Source organism: Pempheris klunzingeri, chromosome 11 (genome assembly GCF_042242105.1).
Source record: "Pempheris klunzingeri isolate RE-2024b chromosome 11, fPemKlu1.hap1, whole genome shotgun sequence".
NCBI lineage: Eukaryota > Metazoa > Chordata > Actinopteri > Acropomatiformes > Pempheridae > Pempheris > Pempheris klunzingeri.
In genome coordinates this window covers 1078102-1096823 of record NC_092022.1, presented here as the reverse complement: position 1 = coordinate 1096823, position 18722 = coordinate 1078102, and the positions used below count along the sequence as shown (strand labels likewise).

Below are 18722 nucleotides of genomic sequence, written 5' to 3'. Positions count from 1 at the left end.
TAAAAGTGTTTCGTCACTTGTAAATTTGTCTCTGCGTTTGTAAAAGTGTTTCACGTCTTGTAAATTTGTTTTCTCAAATGTAAATTTGTCTCAGGACTTGTAAATGTGTTATGGCAATGTAATTTTGTTTTCTGATTTGTAAAAATGTTTTCTAAAATGTAAATTTGTCTCCAGCTTTGTAAAAGTGTTTCTCGTATTGTAAAATTGTTTTGCACCTCCCGGCCACCGTACTATAGGTCATAAAACTGTTGTACTCCCAGTGGGGTCCATTCATATGGCCCCACATAACACTATGGGCCCCAAACTGGGGGTGTTGTCTCATCAAGTCAAGTCTGTAATACCAGAGCACACAGACAACCCTTCATTCCTCTTTTACACAAACCTTTCTGTCCAAAAGGCATACAATCAATGCACTACAGGCAATACTGTTGGCACCAGGTGTGCCTGGGATAGCTTTTACAGTCTCTGTCTTTTGGTGGATGGGCCATGGTGTGGGATGTTTAGCTAATAGGTCCAGTGTGGCGAGGAACAGATCCAGACAGTAACAGGAGTCAGCTTCTGGTGCTGCAGCACACACCAGCCCAGCAGCATGATGAAGCCAGAGAGGCTCATTTAAGCAAATATTAAAGTTTCTTTCATTATTTGCTTAATTTTTAAGTTTTTTGTAAGAATTGGTTTTCAATGGTCACTCCATTCCAGTTGGCGGCGGTAGTGCACCAGAACTTTGCTTGCAAACAGAAGAAGAAGAAGAAGAAGAAGAAGAAGAGGGGAAAAGAAGAAGAAGGAGCTGATTATGGACGTGAGGGTGAAGGAGAGAAAATAGGAGCGGAGGAAGAGGAAGAGGAAGAGGGAACGGGCTGAAGTTCTCCGGGCCGACCTGCCGCTCGCCTCCACAGCTCAGGTTAGCTTCGTGGCTAACGGTGGGCTCAGTCCGCCCTGCCGCCTGTGGTGTGTTCAGCAGAGCTCTAACGGTCATCAAGTAAACCTTCAGAAACAGCGTTCTATAACTTCTGTGTTACCGGCTACAAGATTCTTAAAAGTTAGTTAGTTAGTTAGTTAGTTGCTGTGCTGGTGCCAATGGCTTCTCTGGTAAGATGTAACTTAGTGCTGGCAGTAGGTCTGCTCAGGTGGGCTGTGTCCTGTCTGCTCCTCCAGGCTGAAGCTAACACAGACTGGTGAACATGAGCTCCTCCTCCACGAAGACTGTTCACTGAGTGTTGAAGCTCTTTCAGACTGTACTTTGTGCTGCTATTTAAAGGTCTTTCTCAATCAATCCATCAATCAATCAATCTTTATTTATATAGCATCAATTCATAACAAGTGTTCACACACATCACAAGACTCTTTCCATAAAGGGGGGGCGGTTAGGCCTGCAGTCTGGGAGCACAGTGCTCTAGTGGGGTAGTACGGTACTATGAGTTCTTTAAGATATGATGGAGCCTGACCATTAAGAACCTTGTAGGTGAGGAGAAGGATTTTAAACTCTATTCTAGATTTTACTGGAAGCCAATGAAGAGAAGGCAGTACAGGAGAAATATGGTCTCTTCTCTTAGTTCTCGTCAGAACACAAGCAGCAGCATTCTGGACCAGCTGGAGAGTCTTTAACGACTTATTGGGGCAGCCTGATAATAAGGAGTTACAATAGTCCAACCTAGAAGTGACAAATGTGTGGACTAGTTTTTCTGCATCAGTCATAGACAAGATGGACCTGATTTTAGCAATATGGAAAAAGGCAGTTCTGGAAATCTATTTAATGTGGGAGTTAAAGGACAAATCCTGATCAAAGATAACTCCCAGATTCCTCACAGTGGAGCTGGAGGCCAGAGTAATGCCATCCAGAGCAGTTATGTTGTTAGAAAATATGTCTCTAAGGCGTTTAGGGCCAAGCAGAATAACTTCAGTTTTATCTGAGTTCAGCAGCAGAAAGTTGCTGCTCATCCAGGACTTTATGTCCTTAAGGCAGATTTGAAGTTTAGTCAACTGATTGGACTCATCTGGCTTTATTGATAAGTATAATTGGGTGTCATCTGCATATCAGTGGAGATTGATGGAGCATTTCCTGATAGTATTACCCAGAGGAAGCAAATATAAGGTAAATAGTATTGGTCCAAGCACAGAACCTTGTGGAACTCCATGTCTAACTTTAGTGTGGACAGAGGACTCATTGTTAACATGTACAAACTGAAATCAATCTAATAAATAGGACTTAAACCAGCTTAATGCAGTTCCTTTTATGCCAATGAACTGTTCCAGTCTCTGTAATAGGATGTGATGGTCAATGGTACGCAGCACTCAGGTCTAACAAGACCAGTACAGAGAGAAGTCCTCTGTCTGATGCTATAAGGAGGTCGTTTGTAACCTTCACCAGTGCTGTCTCTGTGCTATGGTTCGCTCTAAAACCTGACTGAAAATCCAATTAGAATTGAGAAAATTACACAGCTGATTGGCTACTGCTTTCTCAAGGATCTTGTAGAGAAAGGGAAGGTTGGATAAAGGTCTATAGTTGGCTAATACACCTGAATCAAGAGTAGGCTTTTTCAGCAATGAAGGAATACATGGCTCAATGGAGTTCTGGCTCTGTCAGTCTGGCTAGCATGCTGAACAGAAATCTAGAGCTGTTTTTATTTTCTTTTATCAGTGAGGAGTAATAGGCGGCTCTGGCATTACATAGGGCCTTTCTGTAGGTTTTCACACTGTTTTGCCAGATTAAGCGTGATTCTTCTAATTTGGTGGCACGCCATGTCCTCTTGAGTTTTAGCACATTTAGCTTGTTCACAGGTCTGTGAATTATACCGAGAAGCTTGTCTTTTTGTTTTACTATCTTTTTTTTAGGGGGGCAATGGAGTCGAGTGTCATTCGCAGTGAGCCTGCAGCACTATCGACCAGATAATCGATTTGGGAGGGGCTAAGATTAGCATAGCAGTCTTCTATTGTATGGAGACATGGCATTAGCTTCAATGCTGATGGAATCACTTCCGTAAATTTGGCAACGGCACAATAGGCATCTAGTGAGGATGTTTTTATCAAATAGTCCAGTAACAAGAAATCAAACGTTATCAGGTAATGGTCCGATAGAATAGAGTTTTGTGGGAAGACTGTTAACTGTTCAATTTCAACACCATAAGCCAGAACAAGGTCAAGGGTGTGAGTGAGTGGGTTCATTTACACTCTGGGAGAAGCCAACTGAGTCTAATAGTGAGATGAAAGCAGTGCTGAGACTATCATTATCATCGTCCACATGAATATTAAAGTCACCGACTATAAAATTTGGAGAACTCAGTTAAGAATTCAGTTCGGGGGCCAGGAGGGCGGTACCCTGTAACTAATAAGACTGGCTTTAGTGTTTTCCAGGTTGGATGTGAGAAACTAAGAACAAAGCTTTCAAATGAATTATAGTTGAGTTTAGGTCTGGGCTTGATTAATAAGCTAGAGTTGAAAATGGCTGCAGCTCCACCTCCTCGTCCAGAGTCTGGAGGAATGTGAGTATTAGTATGACTGGGGGGGGGGCTTCATTAAGGCTAACATATTCTTCATGGTGCAGCCAGGTTTCTGTCGGACACAATAAATCATTATGATGGTCTGATATCAGATCATTTACTAAAACAGCTTTGGATGGCAGAGATCTGATGTTTAACAGTCCACATTTAACTCTCCTGTCCTGTTTCATAGTGCCAGTGGTGGTATTAACTTTGATTAGATGTTTCTGCAGAACTCCTCTCCTGTTGGACTTAATAGATCTAAATGATCTGAATGGGGGACGGACACAGTCTCTATGGGATGTTGGGGGGTTGACCGTTCTAATGGAGGAGCAGAGAAGCCTGTAGGACTGCAGCTCTGCCTCCTGGTCTCAACTCTGGATTGTCAGGTTTTAGGACTAATAAACTCAGCCAGGTTTCTAGATCAGAGAGCAGCTGCCGTCTCTTCTAATGAGACCAGGTCTTCCCCAGAAAGAAGCCCTCATTGTTAGCTGGGCTACCTTCACAGTTCTGACTGTGGAGCAGCCGATAATCAGAGCTGTTTCTCAGGGGGGTGTCGCAGAGTGGGGAGAGTGGGTTGGAGACCTGAGGAGGGTGGTGGGCTTCTCCTGTGGGCGGACGGTCACCCAGCCGCCCTGCCTCCCCCGGCAGCTAGGAGCTAGGTTAGGTTGGCCCGCTGCGGCTACGCTGAGCCCCCCCCCCTCCCCTCCCCTCCAGCACAGCGAATAAACTACATGTATCACACGGACCATTGGTGTCGCTAAAGCAGGCGGAGGAAGAAGTTAACGGATGACACACCGAGCAGGAGAGAGGAGCCATCGCCGACTGTTAGCTAGGTTAGCTGGTGAGCTAAAGCTACTCATGTGGAAATGGCGAGACAACCGCTGAAAGTGAGAGCTAGGAGTGCCTGCCTGGGTTTAGACGTACAACTGGCGATTAGACATAACAAAGAAGTATAAGACTGGAACAATTCAAGTTAGTTAGTTAAATACAAACACTCTTTCGACGTCACAGTACACAGGAGCCCCGACAAACCGGAAATGTAGTAACACGCATACAAGCACGTTAACGATGAAACGGTCAGCGGTGCAGACGGGCAGACATGGAGTTAGGTTTAGATCAGTGATTCATCAAGTCATACATCAGAGAAAGGGATGGGCAGTTTCTGAACAAATGATTAGCAAGTTAAATAATAGTCGTCACAGTTATTGATGATGAAAAGAACTGTTAGAGACGAGGTGACTGAGCTAATACACACGATGGTACTTCACATTCAGGTAAATGACCCTGGAAATGGAATAGTACCAGAGAGCTGGTGTTCACTGACACAGTGGCATCTAGTTTAGGATAAGACGGCTTTCACACAGTTATACACAGTTATACACAGTACAATGTGCTCAGTGCCTGTTCCTGACTGAAACAATAATAGATAGAATAATAACATACATATATACATACACTACTCACAAAAAGTTAGGGATATTCAGCTTTCAGGTGAAATTTCAGGATGAACCTAAAATGCATTCTAAACTTTCCAGGTGAACTTAATGTGACCTTCTCTAAACCTTTGAATGCACATAGATAGATAGATTGATACTTTAATAATCCTTAACAGGAAATTCCAATTGCACGGCAGCTTTCCAAGCAGACGTACACCAACAGTGCAAGCAGATAAATTACTAAACAGTCAAAAGCCACACAGTTCAAATACAATAAATAAATTAGGCTCAGAAAAATAAAGGTTAAATAAAGGTAAGAAGGTTAAATAAAGGTTCAGAGTTATTTTTTTCCATTAAAAAAACCTTATGGCAGCTGGTAAAAAAGACTTCCTGTGTCTCCGATTTACACCTTGGTGTAATCAGTCTCTGGCTGAAGGCACTGCTATTGATCACCCTCAGGGCGTGAAGTGGGTGTGCAGTGTTGGCCATTATTGAGCCTAATTTGCTCAGAGTTCTGACCTCTGCCACCTGCTGGACTGTTTGTTGCTCAGCCCCGACCACTGAGCCAGCCTTCTTGATCAGCTTGTTCAGCATGTCCAACTGTTCAGTGTTTCAGTACTTTTTGCACAAGTTGCTGTTCTCTAACAAGAAGCTTAACAGCAACATTCACAACAGGTTTGATCCATGAATCCACCAATACATTTCCTGCTTCAGTTAGAATTGGTATTTAAACAGTCCTCCTCATCCTGCTGTTCACATTCTGACATCATGAGACCAAGACGACACCTAACAGTTGATCAGCAGCACCTCAACACTGGAGGCTTCAAACAGGAAGTCCTCAGACGGAGGTGTTCACTGAGCTTAGAGGGTCACAGAGTGTCATCAGGAGGTTGGAACAGTGATACAGAGACTGGAAGAGTCACAGAAAGGAGAGGAGTGGACGTCCTTTGGCCACGTCCCAATTTATTGAGACACCGAAAATGTTTTGTTGTGGTATACCCACCACTGTTGTTAGATTTTCTTTCAATAAATTGTTTAAGATGAATAAAATTACCATTGCATGCTTCTACTTAAATGCCCTACTTTCATGATATAATATCACTGTAGCATTCACTTTTTACATTTTCCATATATTTCACCTGAAAGTTGAATATCCCTAACTTTTTGTGAGTAGTGTGTGTGTGTGTGTGTGTGTGTGTGTATATATATATATACACACACACACACACACACACATATACACATATAAAGATAGAGATAAATAAATAAATCAAGTCTGAAACCTGTCCTTTGGTCACCATTACTTTGTCTGTATTTCATTTAGTTTTCATGTGTTGAGGAACACTGTGATGCATCTGGTAATGGTTTCTGTATGTGCCTCCAGGAGCAGGATGGACATGTCCAGCAGGCTGGCGCTGTGGCAGCAGCTGGCCGAGAGCTGTGGTCTGAGCACAGTCCAGCAGGGCCTACAGCAGGTCTGGAGGCTGCTACTGCTCTGCTTCATCTGCAGACTCTGCTTTAGACTGGGTGAGCTGCGCTGACTGCACATCAGCGAGGAGGAGCCTTCACAGGAAGGCAAAGATTGTATTGTGATGCACTTGCTTCCTTTTCACAGAAAGAGACAAAAAAATGGACTTTTCAAACTAGTTAGTTCTCCATATCATCCACATTGATCACGCCTGGTTGGAATCATCAACCAATTTTGCTGTGATGAAACATTTCAGTCTGATTTAAGCCTCACAAGGGAAAGAAAAGACCACAGGACATGTGATTGTAATTTTTTATATTGTTGTCCTGCTTGTGTTCCTCAGGAGGTGTGTCCACTGTGAAACATGTAGTGTCGGTGCTGGCTGGGATGTACGGCCTCTTCCTGTTCTTTGAGCGGCACATGCTGTGGGTGCTGCTGCTCAGTGCTCTCTGTTATGTCGTTCTGCTCCTCAGTCGACACTCCAGCAGCAGAGGCCTCTTCCTCTCGGTTGTCATCCTCATCTACCTTCTCATTGGGTGAGAAAACTTTACTAAGTGTTGCTCTTGTTCACTGTTTGTGATTGTGCTGTTCAGTATTTCTTTATGAACAGCGATGCGATGTCTTTCTTGGTGTTGAGCACAGACCGTTTTCGTTCATCTAGTGTTTTATATGTATCCTGTGACCAAGTTAGTTGGTACCAACAGAGTACTTAGCTGTAGTGCTAAACCTCCCTTCACAGCAACTGTGCAGCTGTTGCATGGATGCGCATGCATAGTTTGTGTGGATGAACTTGTGTGTTTACTCGCAGTAATCGTATTGTTTTTGTACCTCTTCATTTCAGAGAGTTGCATTTGATTGACATGGTGACCTGGCATAGAATAAGAGGTAAATATTCCATCATTTGGTGGACGTCTTGTTTCTTCATGGTTTTTGCTCATGACTTTAAACTTGTTTTCTACGGTGCTGCAGTGTTTCCACAGCTACTACTTTGTGTCAGCGTCTCTGTTAGATGGTGAAACTTGCACTATTGACTACAGCAGTTCAGTGTGTGTTTTTTAAAGAGTATGCATTATAGATTTGCATAAAAGAAAGTTTAACCATGAGTGTATTCTGTGTGGAGTGTTTAGAGCTGTAAAAAAGAATTTTCCTTATAATCAACAGCTGTTTTTAGAGATATTTTGGTGTGAAACAAGACCTCTGGAATGTGTACCTGCCATTCAGAATAAAATGGATAATTCTGTCAAAGTGATAAAGTAGAAGTCAGTACTGTACCAACTACAGGTAAATGAGAGCATATACCAAAAATGCTGAATCCTGCAGTTCACACAATTAAACTCATGAATTATGAGAGAGAATATCTGCTTGTTCATGTCATGGGGAAATCGGATAACCCAAGAGTTTGGTTAAGACTGCGAGGCATAGGTTACATAATCTGTGATCTTATTTTTGTAGTTTTTTTTTTTACTTTTTGCTGGGGTAAGTAGGATCACACACTACTATTAGAGGAGCTAACACGAGCTTCTAGCAGTCAGTCAACCTCAATCAGAAAATTGGCAAAACTAATTATCTGGTCTAGCCTTAAACCTCAATTTTAGATCTAAAATTCATATCTATATGAAATCTGAGCAGATTTGAACAGCATGTGATAATGAACCAAATAATCTCATGTTGGCTCAGGGTCTGGCTGATTGAAATAACTGTGAACTAACTGGTGGTTCTAGGATTTCCTGAATGAGAAAGGTAAACCGCCAGGATCAGATTCTGTGGGAAACCGGAATATTCAGAATGAAACACTATCAAAGTTTGTCTGGATCAAGCAGCCAAATGTGTGCGTGTGTGTGTGTGTGTCAGGCTCTCAGATGGTGGTTGCCATGAAGGCCATTTCTCTGGCCTTTGACCTGGACAGAGGAGCAGTGGGCAGCCTACCCTCCCTCGCTCAGTTCCTGGGTTATGTTCTCTTTGTGGGCACTGTTGTCTTTGGCCCTTGGATCAGCTTCTCGTGTTATAAGAATGCCGTTGAAGGCCAAAAACTGGTGAGTAATTGATGTGTCCTGCTTGCTCTGTGTACAAGTTATACTTCACGTGATGCACTTTGGTGGTGACAAGGTGGTTTGCTCCTTAGAGTTGGTCGTGGCTGCAGAGCTCCTCCCTCCGCCTCCTGAAGAGCCAGATCTGCCTGCTGGTGTCCACCTGCATTGCCCCGTACCTCTTCACTTTGTTCATCCCCATCCATGGAAACACAGTCGCACAGACGTAAGGCAAAGTTTCATCCAAATCATTGTCCCACTTTAACTGAGCTAGTTTTGCTGATACACCAGCTTCTACAATACACTGTTTTGAGAACCAACTGTCTGTCTTTCTTTCCCTGCTTCCAAGATACATTTGAGAAAGGTAAGCCTTGGTTTCAGGGTTAGAATGAACTGCTTTTTCCACACAGGCTGCCAATAAAACATGAAAGGGGAGGTTTATTATTGGATCAACACTGTTTCAGTCCCATCATTACTGTGTTCACACTGCTAGAAAGCATATGACCATCTCCAGAGTTTAAGGGTTCTGTGTTCAGGTACTAACAGTCATTTCCCAGGTCATGCAAGTGGAGCTTTGATTTCAGTAGCCTTGAACATTTTTGCAATAGCCAATGCATCACAAGAAAACGGGTTTATATTTACTCCATTTGAGAGTTTTAGTCATGGTGAAATCAGAATACTTTCCTCAGCTGCTGCATAGAGTAGCATTCATAAGCTGCATGTTTTCAAACTCAACAGAGAATAAAATATGTTTGTCACTGTAACGCTGTAAAGCATTTATCATCCATACAAAAAGTATTTTGATGACTTCACAGTGAAACAAGTTTTTGCCACACAACAGCACAGACTGCACCACTGGTCTGTGTCTCAGGAACATGTTGGATAAAGAATATGATGAAAAGCTCAGACAAGAAAACCAACTGTTGTGGGGTAGCAGCTCCTTCTTCGGAGCAACCAGCACACCAGTCTGAACCAGCAGGTGGCAGCTCCTGCTGGTAGAGCTGTAACACACAACAAACTGAGCATCCCACAACAGTGTTGTTGCTGAACGGAACCGCTTGTGGAGGAATCGGGGCGGGGCAGCAATGCAGTGGGTGAACCTGCACGTGTGACAAGCCATTATGATTCCAACTCTCTTCCAGGTTCACAGTAAACGTGATGAAGCCATTCATTCCTGCTGGATACAGTTTTGATCAGAAATGTGGTGTGCCTCACAGAAACAGTCCATCCAATCAGCTACCGTTCATGCTAACTGATCTAACAAGGCTCTAAGCAGAGGGAATGTGTATATCTATCAGGGCAATTAGTTATAAAATTGTTTTAGAACCAAAATCATAATCACTGAAATCATATTTACTATTTAGCTAAATAACAGCTAAAATAGAGTGGCACACTTTGGGAAATGACTGGTACTAACGAGGTGTAAGCAGTTAATATTTGTTTGGCTTAAACATGCAAAGCCACTGACATGATCCTTTATGTCACGTAGTAACAAATGATCCTATATGGCCTGTAATCATTTGACATAAGTGAACTTCCTGTGTATGTTTGATGAATCCTGTCACTAACAACAGAATGTGTGTCTTTGGCTGTGTGGTGTGTTGCACAGGTGGCTTCTTGCTTATGAGAATGCAGTGTCCTTCCACTTCAGTAACTACTTTGTGGGTCACCTCAGTGAAGGCACGAGCATGCTGGCTGGAGCAGGCTTCACCGAAGAAAAAGACCACATCAGATGGTGAGCTCAGCTCTTGTGATATTTTACACTGAGGTTATAATAGATGTGTGATAATGAGATTTATTCACACAGCGCTTTTCTAGTTAAGCACTGATAGAACTTTTCTGGAGTTCTATGCTACAGCTTAGAGGTCTCCAGTAAAAAGGGACAGTCATGCTTTGGAATCAGAATCAGAATTCAGTTAAGGGGGAAATTGTGTAAGAATAAACTTCAAACACAAAAGTAAAAATATAAATATATAAAAGTATGTGATGTAATGAGGGGAGTTGGTGGAGGGAGCAGGAGATCCCTTCCTGAGGGTCTCGGGTTGGATAGGGGGGTGATGGGGTGTGAGCTGTCCTCTGACATTTAAGGTTAACAGAGAGAGGAGGTGGTAGCCATTTTCTTCAGTCCCCAACAGAAGTGTAAGTGGGGGCAGAGGTGATAGGTGGTGACTCGGACACAGGAGTGTACACAGGGAAGGGGATTGTTTGAAACCTATTGGTTCAGCTCATGATCAAATGCTGTGCCCCCCTGCCCTACAGAGACAGGGATCCCATCCTACACCTCCTTTGTTTTTGGCCTCTCTGTGTCCTCCTCATCTCCTTTTTACGCATGCTGGAGTTCCTCACGATGCCTTGTCATGAAGGCCCTCTTCTTTCTGTTGACTTTTTTGAATGGAACAATGCTGTTGCAGGATCATCCTGGAACAGTTTCAGGTCTGCGACATGGAAGCTGTCCTGGAGGGTCAGCTCAGCATCCTTAGACCAGACGCTCAGAGTCCTTGTGCTGGCGCCATGTTGCCACACCAGTGGTCTGTAGGTGGCTTTAAGTTGTGTCAGGATGTATTCTGAGTGGGGGCAATGTACAGGAATACACCCCCCCTCACATACATGAGGTGCAGGATTGTATTCTCCCGTGTTGCACAGTCTACACATTGTTAGTCCAGGAGAGGAGACATGAGTGAGAGCTCCACTGATCATTAGGAGGGTGCTGGGGTGTCTGAAGTCCTGTTATGAGTATGGGCGGCATCATGAATGCTGTTGGTCAGATGGTCAGTTGTCAACGGTAATAACACTGGTGTGTGAAAAGATAACTAAGGGCACATATACGTGTCCTACCGCCAGTAGTGCAAACAGGATGACATAAAGTGATTGAGATTCACAAAAGTAAAGAAAGACGGAATAGTAGTGAGAGAGCTGGTGCAGCACGTTTCCTCCTGCTCTGCACCCAGAAGTCAAAAGAAATCCCATTTATCAAACTCCTTAGTACTGTATTCCCAGTCCTATGTCTGTCTGTGTTTGCTGTGCAGGGATATGAGCGTGGTCAAGCCTCGCGGTGTGGAAATGCCTCGATCCATGGTGCTCGTGGTGCGGTCCTGGAACATCCCGATGTCACAATGGCTGAAAACATGTACGTTTCATGCTCCAGTCTGTCTGTTTAACACTCCAGCATGACTACACACTGCTGACACAACAACACGTCCAACAGGACTTTACCCATGCTGCATGCTGGACTTGGCGGCGCTGGTCTGTCACTGATCCACTCAACATTTAGCGGAGCTAGACGGCTCTAAGACTGCTGGGAAGACATTCGAGGTCCCCAGACGAGGATTCCTGCATATTTTTTGGATCCCCTCTGCCCTTTCCTCTCCAGCCTTTATCAGAGCACATTTTTCACTGATACTCGACATATGTCTGACACGTATCTCGACATATAACATGTGACTTTAAAATAGTAAGGATTTACTGATGTCCAACAAAATCATGTCAGTTTTGTGCATCTGTTTTTATTCCTACTGTTAAGTAGTAGATTGTGAGCAGTATCATCTGGGGGTGTTCCTACAGACTTATTTTCCTAAGAAATGTTGGTTTGCTGACTGTGATTAGCAGCGCTAGCATCCACATGCTAGTGCATTCCTGTCATGTTGTTATGTTCCAATTTATTGTGAAACACACACACACACACACACACACACACACACACACACACACACATGGTGGCTGCGTAACATCTCGACACAACAGTTAACTGGCATTGTTCGATATTGATAATTACTTGAACTAACTAGTATTTCTGGTGCCATCTAACTAGGGAAGCTACATTTAATTGAGTAGTCGACTAATCATGTGCATCCCTAGTGTCATCTCTCTGTCTGTTATTTAGACTTGCAACAATTTAGATTAATTGATCAACAGAACAATAATTAGCAAATATGCCATATGTTACATATGCCATGTAACATGTACATATATAATACAACAAAATGAGCTGACTCCAGCATCTCAGACGGGAGTTTCAATCAATCAATCAATCAATTTTATTTGTATAGCCCAATATCACAACAGAGTGTCTCACAGTGCTTTACAGAGTTCACTGAAATAAACAAGTGTAAGCGAGCAAACAATCTAATAAAGAGTCCAGCAGTCGATGAGGCCAATGGATCAGTCCGGTGGATCAGTCCGAGGCATCACCTGCCCTTTATGACCCTCCTTCTTCGGGAAGGAAAAACTCAAAAAACCCAGTGGGAAAAGAGAAACCTCCGGGAGCACCACAGTGAAGGAGAGATCCAGCTCCCAAGGACAAGTGATTAATCTGGAAAATCATAGCCAGATCAAGAATCTCTACTGCTATTTACTCAATTTGACTGGTACTCGATACTAAGTAGCACCTCATTTGGCACTTTAAACACACTGTATTTACAAGTTTGAATGAAAGGGACAGTAAAAGCTTATGTCATTATTGTCATTATGTTGTGTGTTTTCCATTTTCTGTCCTCAGATGTCTTTAAAAACGCTGTGAAATTGGGGACTTTTCCAGCCATCCTTGTCACATACACCGCCAGCGCCTTACTGCATGTTAGTAAGATAAAGCATTTGAATGAAAGCACTGATGTTGGAATGACATTTGCATATAATTGAAAATGAATTTGGTTAGAGAGATGTTAGAGATGCATATTATGTGGCAGCACAGTGGTGCGGTGGCTCACAGCAAGAGGGTTCCAGGTTCCAATCCAGGAAGGAACCTGGGTTCTTTCTGTGTGGAGTTTGCATGTTCTCCCCGTGCTTGCGTGGGTTCTCTCCCACAGTCCAAAGACATGCAGATTAATTGGTGACTCTAAATTGCCCGTAGGTGTGAGTGGTTGTCTGGCCCTGACATTTACTGGCAACCAGTCCAGGGTGTCCCCCACGCCAATGCCCCTCAAGGATAAGCAGTATAGACAGTGGATTGATGGATACACATTATGTAGGCAGTACCACTTTGTGTAGGATGGTGAATGATTGACTGTCACTGTTGTCACTTAATGTGCTCTTTGTTTCTTCAGGGCCTAAGTTTCCACCTAGGAGCTGTTCTGCTCTCTTTGGGCTTCATCACATATGTTGAACATGGTATGAATAACGTTTCTTCTTGTACATAAGAGTATTTGATTGTGAACACTGAACCATTGAAGGTGAAATAGAAATAAGATGATCACCTGCACAAACTGCCTTACAAGAAGCACAAATGACATTTGTGCTGCTCTTTTGCAGCTGTCCAAGCATTTAGGGTGCATACACATGAACAAATGCTGTCAGACTACAGTCATACTGTTAACAAAGACCACCAAGTTTGTTTCCCAAACCCAAATGGTTGCCGTTTGTTTTTTTTTCCTCATCCTCAGTTCTGAGAAAGAAGCTTGCATCCATCTTCAGTGCCTGTGTCCTGTCCAGGACCTGCCCCCCTGACTGCAGCCATCAGCACAAGAAGGTACAGCGGCAGCTCTGTGATGTGGCATAGCAGGCAGTTGAAAGCAGGGCTTGAAACATTAGTTTGAGCTGAACATACACAGTCAATATGCAGTTTGCCAGAGAGCATGTGGGAGATGTGAGGTCAGCTTGATTCAGAATCTGAATCAACTTTATTGGCCGAGTTTGTACAAGCAAACAAGGAATTTGACTCCGGTGAAACTTGTCTCTCTATGTACAGTAAGAAAATTTGAAATAAACTACAACAATAAGAATAAGAACAGAACAATATAAGTACTCATTACAACAGTTTGTACAGTGGAGGTAGGTGTATTGTAGTGCAAATATAGTGCAAATGTGCAGGTATGGGACTACTGCACAGTGGTTCCTGAGTCTCAGAGACTAGCGAGAGTCCATCAGGTTGACGGCCTGGGGGAAGAAACTGTCTCTGTGTCTGGTGGTTTTGGCGTACAGTGCTCTGTAGCGTCTACCAGACGGGAAGAGTTTAAGGAGTTTATGTGCGGGGTGTGAGGGGTCTGCAGAGATGTTACCTGCAGGTCGGCCCCAATGATCCTCTCTGCAGACCTGATTGTCCTTTGCAGTCTGTGCTTGTCCTGTTTGGTGGACGATCCGAACCAGACCGTGATGGAAGAGCAGAGAACAGACTGGATGATGGCAGAGTAGAATGTGATCAGCAGCTCCTGTGGCAGGTTAAACTTCCTGAGCTGTCGCAGGAAGTACAACCTCTGCTGGGCCTTTTTCCGGACAGAGTCTATGTGGGGAGTCCACTTCAGGTCCCAAGAAATTGTGGATCCCAGAAACTTGAAGGTGTCCACAGGGTGCCTCTTGTCTGTATGCAGACTCGTCACCGTCCATGATCAGACCGATTACCGTGGTGTCGTCAGCATACTTCAGGAGTTTCACAGAAGAGTCCCCTGAGGTGCAGTCATTGGTGTAGAGGGAGAAGAGCAGTGGGGAGAGAACGCAACCCTGGGGGGTGCCAGTGCTGATGGACCGGGTGCTGGATGTGGTGCTCCCCAGCCTCACCTGCTGCCTCTTGTCAGTCAAAAAGCTTGTGATCCACTGACAGGTGGAGGTGGGCACAGTGAGCTGGGTGAGCTTTCGGTGGAGGATTTCAGGGACGACGGTGTTAACCGCCGAGCTGAAGTCCACGAACAGGATCCTCGCGTACATCCCAGGGGAGTCAAGGTGATGCAGGATGAAGTGCAGTCCCACATTGACTGCATCATCTGCCGACCTGTTTGCCCGGTAGGCAAACTGCAGGGGGTCCAGCAGGGGGCCTGTGATGTCCTTCAGGTGGCTCAACACCAGTCTCTCAAAGGATTTCATGACCACAGATGTCAGGGCAACGGGCCTGTAGTCATTTAATCCTGTGATGGAGGGCTTCTTGGGGACCGGGATGATGGTGGAGCGTTTGAAGCAAGAGGGTACTTCACACATCTCCAGTGACCGGTTCAAGATCTGCGTGAAGGTGGGGGGCAGGAGGGGGACACACCGTCTGGTCCTGGAGCCTTCCTGATCTTTTGTCTCTGAAAGAGCTGGCGCACATCCTCTTGACAGATCCTTAGTGCAGACGGGGGGTCTGATAGGGGGGGTGGGGGGTTGCAGGGAGTCCAATTGTGTGGTTGGGAGGTGTGAAGGACTGCTTCTCAAACCTAGTAGAAGCTGTTGAGGTCGTCAGCCAGTCTGAGGTTTCCTTCAGGGTGGGGGGATGGTCTCCTGTAGCTGGTGAGGTGCTGCAGGCTTCTCCAAGCTGACGCAGGGTCGTTGGCTGAGAGGCTGGTTTTTAGCCTCTCACTGTAGCTCCTCTTAGCTACCCTGATCTCCTTCGTCAGCCTGTTTCTGGCCTGCTTGAACAGGACCTGATCCCCACTTCTGTAGGCCTCCTCCTTGGTCTGACGCAGCTTCCCGAGGTTAGGTGTGAACCAAGGTTTATTGTTGTTATATGTGCAGATGGTTTTGGTCTGTACACACACGTGTCCTTGTTGAGTTAGAATTCAAATATTACCATAGAATGTTTCAGGCCTTCTCAAATAAAGTTACTCTCTCCTCATGAGAGTGAACAGAATATGTCAATCTGACCTCCACAGACGTGGCTTCTCCTGTATTGTTTAGTGAGGCAGATAGACAGAATGTACCAGACAGACCTTGAGTGTAGTGCTTTTGTTATGCAAAACATATTCTGAAGTTTGATTATAGATACACGCCTTGCAAACAACACCCACAGCTGTTATATTACCATAACATCACTACAGGAACGTGCTATGTGACGCACAAACCTGAACAGTTAATCAGAAAAGTTACGTATTTCATGATGTCCAACAAGCATTTAAAAATGTGATGTTTGAATCAGTAAAAGGGGGAGAAGGAAAAGGAGGGAGAAGGGAAAGACAGAGGGAAGCTCCTCTGACCGGCCCCCCTCCGGGAGGGTCCGTCATGAGCCCAGCGCTGCGAGTACTTTACCTGTGACCTGTGACCAGAATAAACTGCTTGTGAGACCAGACTGAAACCCTCCGTTGAATTCTTGGGCTGTCAATATAAGAACCGGTGAAGTTTCTAACATCCTCACAAAAACTGATGTAGGACGTCCCAGTGTCTGTAAGTTCGTTGAGGTCAGTTGCTGCAGCTTCAAAGACACTCCAATCAGAGCAGTCAAAGCAGGCCTGTAACTTCAGCTTTGACTCCTCTGTCCACCTCCTCACGGTCCTCACCACAGGTTTAGAAGTTATTTCTTTCTTTCTTTAATCTCTCCCTGGCCTATTGAGACCAAAACTGAGCCATCACACTCAATGCCATGTTCCACTGCTCATCAGAAACATACCACTGACCAAAGCGGTAAAGCATGGTGGCAGCAGCGGCATGATTTAGAGTTTCACATGTGTAAAGAACCCACATTCTTTAATGGACAGCCCGAGATTATTCACAGATGAGCCGGAGGGTTCAGTCGGGTCTCAGAAGCGCCTTTAATTCAGGTTCACAGGTGGAATAATACAATGCAGTACAACGCTGGGGTTCAGGCAGCGCCGGGCTCATGACAGATCTTGGGGGAAGGTTCTGGCCAGAGGAGCCAAGAACTGGGTTTTCCAACAGATTTTAAAGGGTCCTGATCACACGCGACCATGTTCGATTGGTCCGGTGGGTTCATGCGTCCGTCTCCACCTGCCGTCAGCGTTGTCTGCATAGGCATGTGTCCAGCAGGAATATGTTTACAGAACTTTCTGTTTCTTACAGTCAAGAACATTTAATCTTTATCTGCTTGTTAAAACAATAGAGGGGACACCAGTCTGTCAGGTCACACTGACCTGTACAACGTTTGAGAAACATGAAACACTTTATGATTTAAAGTTCTAATTAACATTGAAAACATTTTGTTGTAATATTCAGTTCTACTGTAACACATGCACATGGATTTGTTGTTGTCGTCTTTAAGGTCCTTTCATTTCATTTGCACTGAACAGAAAAGCTCCTGCTGTCTGGACAGGAGGAAAAATACTCTTTCAGATCAGAGGCTTTGTAAATACATGATTGTTGATCAAGGGTCCTTGTAGAGTAACTGAGTACCAGGCTGACAAGCTCACTTCTGTCAGACATGCTTTGTTGCACCTGTAATCACAGCTAACAACGATGTTGATGAGGAGTATGGGGGGTCCAGGAGGACACTTCTACATCACTGCAGAAACGTGAAGAGTTCGACCACAGACAAGAGATTTGAAAAAGATTTTAAAGTTGACTGTGTTCCTGCAGCTGTTTCACAGGTTATTCCTGTTCCCTTCTGTCTGCAGGAGTATTGGGTGGCGTTGCTGAACCTGTTTTTCAGCCTCCTGGTCATCTTCCACCTCACCTACCTGGGGTCCATGTTTGACCCTGGGGTTGACGAACATGACGCAGAAGAGGTAAGAGCTCCCCATGGATGTTTCCACGCCACGTAAATGTTACTAATGTACACTAAAAGATTCAGCGATCCCAAAACTGTAAAGAGTCTGTAAGAATGTAGTGAAGGAAAAGAAGAGGTGTGGTGAGCAGTACACGACTGATGGAGTCAGTGCTGTGGAAGTGGACATGATGATGGATGTATAGAGACTACAGGCACACATGGAGGAAGTGCTGAGTGTAGATTAGGAGTACATTCAGGGGCACATGACTCTAACATATGATGACACTTACTAATAACACATGGGCATTAGAAATAAAGATGATTCAAACAGAAGTCTGGTTCTTTTTGCAGTTAAAGTAACATTTCAATTTATAATGTGCATTTGAATCCTGGATTGGAAATATCACTGTTGCTGACTGGCGGTCTTTGGGGTTCCACTTTCTAACCGCGTGTGTGTCGTTGCTGTTTGCAGGGCTACACAGCTGTCCACACCATTCAGAGGTGGTCTGAATTAAACTGGGCGAGCCACTGGGTTGTGTTTGCCTGCTGGGTCTTTTATCGTTTAATCCAGTGATCTCAGACACCCAATACTTGATCACACAGGGGGTCTGTGTCAGGGAGCACGGGACGATGATCTGCTCAGGTGGAAAGTGGGACAGATGGATGACGGCGTCTGTGCTGAGCTGGTCACACACATGGAGAGAAGATGCTTTGGATGTGAGGATGGAGTTAATATTAATACTGGGGGGGGGGCACTACATGTAAGATCTCCTCCTTAAATGTATTTGGTCAGAACTATCCTGTAGAATTAGTGCTGTTGTAATGTTGGTGATAGATGATATACCAGTCCAAAACCATTTCATTTGAAAAGAACTACATGATTATATTGATTAGTATTACAACAGAATCTTTTTTACTGCTGCTTTTGTGTTTTTTTGTATTTTTTTCTATTAAACGTGTCTGTTAATATAAACTAGC

General features: G+C 44.4%; 1 protein-coding gene across 1 annotated transcript; it reads left to right on the top strand.

Annotated features, from left to right (window-relative positions):
• The first annotated feature begins 770 nt into the window (after positions 1-770).
• Positions 771-18699, top strand: LOC139209567 (protein-serine O-palmitoleoyltransferase porcupine-like). The gene is made up of 13 exons (XM_070839327.1): positions 771-901; positions 6300-6442; positions 6727-6919; positions 7225-7268; positions 8235-8416; positions 8506-8636; positions 10020-10145; positions 11437-11537; positions 12906-12982; positions 13450-13513; positions 13786-13871; positions 17653-17763; positions 18217-18699. Exons 2-13 carry the CDS (start codon positions 6307-6309, stop codon positions 18316-18318), a joined length of 1353 nt encoding a protein of 450 aa, XP_070695428.1. The 5' UTR covers positions 771-901; positions 6300-6306; the 3' UTR covers positions 18319-18699.
• The last annotated feature ends 23 nt before the right edge of the window (positions 18700-18722 follow it).